The following is a 1358-nucleotide window of genomic DNA, read 5'->3' as shown; positions in this document are numbered from 1 at the left end:
TCTGCATAACTGGTTATGCACATTTTCTTTGTACTGCATAACTAGTTATGCACATTTTTTTTGGGCCTGCGTCTAAGTTCCCCTTTTTATACGTTATGTATTGTTTGGTTTATCTCATCTCATTCAGCCATTCTTCTGTTCTTCATTTCGACACAACAGAGAAGTTCTCAGAGAGAAAAAGAGAGAAACTACGGATGTTGAATCAAGCATCGTCTTCTCTGCCTTAGAAATCATCATCTTCTCTGTTTTGTCGTTGTCCTGTGACTTACCGGATGGCAGCGGAAAAATATCAGTTATCCGGTAAGTCCAACGTAACGGTAACGTTTTTGAATTTCTTATTTCCGCCGGAAATGAACGGTAACGGATATCCGCTAAATTTTAACGGAAACGGCAGCGGCATAGCCTATTTCCGTTACGTTAGCATCCATTGACAGGCCTATCCTCAATCGTTTAGGTGTATCCATAGAATGCCTATGCTTTTTGTTGCACACACAAGCAGAACATATTCACAAGGTCACTGAAAATCCATTAATGTGTACATAAAGGTATAGAACATTACAATAAGCTTTTGTGGTATGGATAATTGGTACAAAAAGAGCGGAGTGATCGAATCAATACCTATTACTGTAAGGTGTTCCATAAACAATGAGGTAAGGTTCAGTTCTAACAACTGTGTCAATTGGTATTGCAAAATTAACCCCGGATGACTGTCCACTTCCTTTGCGAGTGAAAGTCGATGTATTCACTCCAATCACATGACCATATGAATTAATCAATGGACCACCTGAGTTACCTGCATTGATGGCAGCGTCTGTTTGTATAGCTCCACGAATTGAGCTCCCATTCGGAGAAGGTATTTCCCTTGCCAATCCACTCACTACCCCGGTAGTTAGCGTATTTTCATATCCGTATGGGTTTCCAATGGCAAAACAATTCTGTCCAACACGCAAATCACCAGAGGTACCAAGAAGAGCAGGTTTGAGATCGAAATTTCCTTGGGCGACATCGATCTTTAAAACCGCCAAATCATACGTGGGATCAAAACCAACAAGTTTGCCTTCCTTGGAGAACTTTTCCCCGTGTGCATCTTCAAGAAATACCTTGCAACGCTGAAGTCCAGTCGTATCAGTTGCCAACTTCGCTATGACATGATAATTGGTCACTATGTGTCCACTTTTATCCCATATGAAACCAGAACCAGTCCCTTCGACTTTCGCAGTTTCCTCTTCTTCTTTCGTAAGAACTTCTTCAGTATTTGTGCTTCTGCCTGACGAGGTCTTAGCTAATTCAAGGTCCTTAATAAAAACCACCGAAGGAGAAGCCTCTTCGAATACCTGAACGACCCGTTCTTCTTGGCG

The 1358-nt window shown here is 41.6% G+C and overlaps 1 protein-coding gene across 1 annotated transcript; it reads right to left on the bottom strand.

Moving 5' to 3' along the window:
* Positions 1 to 518: 518 nt before the first annotated feature.
* Positions 519 to 1355, bottom strand: LOC113337601 (protease Do-like 5, chloroplastic; the record flags this gene model as incomplete). The annotated part of the gene is made up of 1 exon (XM_026583245.1): positions 519 to 1355. A coding segment is annotated over one exon (744 nt), but the record flags the coding sequence as incomplete, so codon positions are not given.
* Positions 1356 to 1358: the final 3 nt, after the last annotated feature.

The sequence above is a fragment of the Papaver somniferum genome, unplaced genomic scaffold (genome assembly GCF_003573695.1).
Source record: "Papaver somniferum cultivar HN1 unplaced genomic scaffold, ASM357369v1 unplaced-scaffold_16131, whole genome shotgun sequence".
NCBI lineage: Eukaryota > Viridiplantae > Streptophyta > Magnoliopsida > Ranunculales > Papaveraceae > Papaver > Papaver somniferum.
This window is presented reverse-complemented; position numbering and strand designations above follow the sequence as displayed.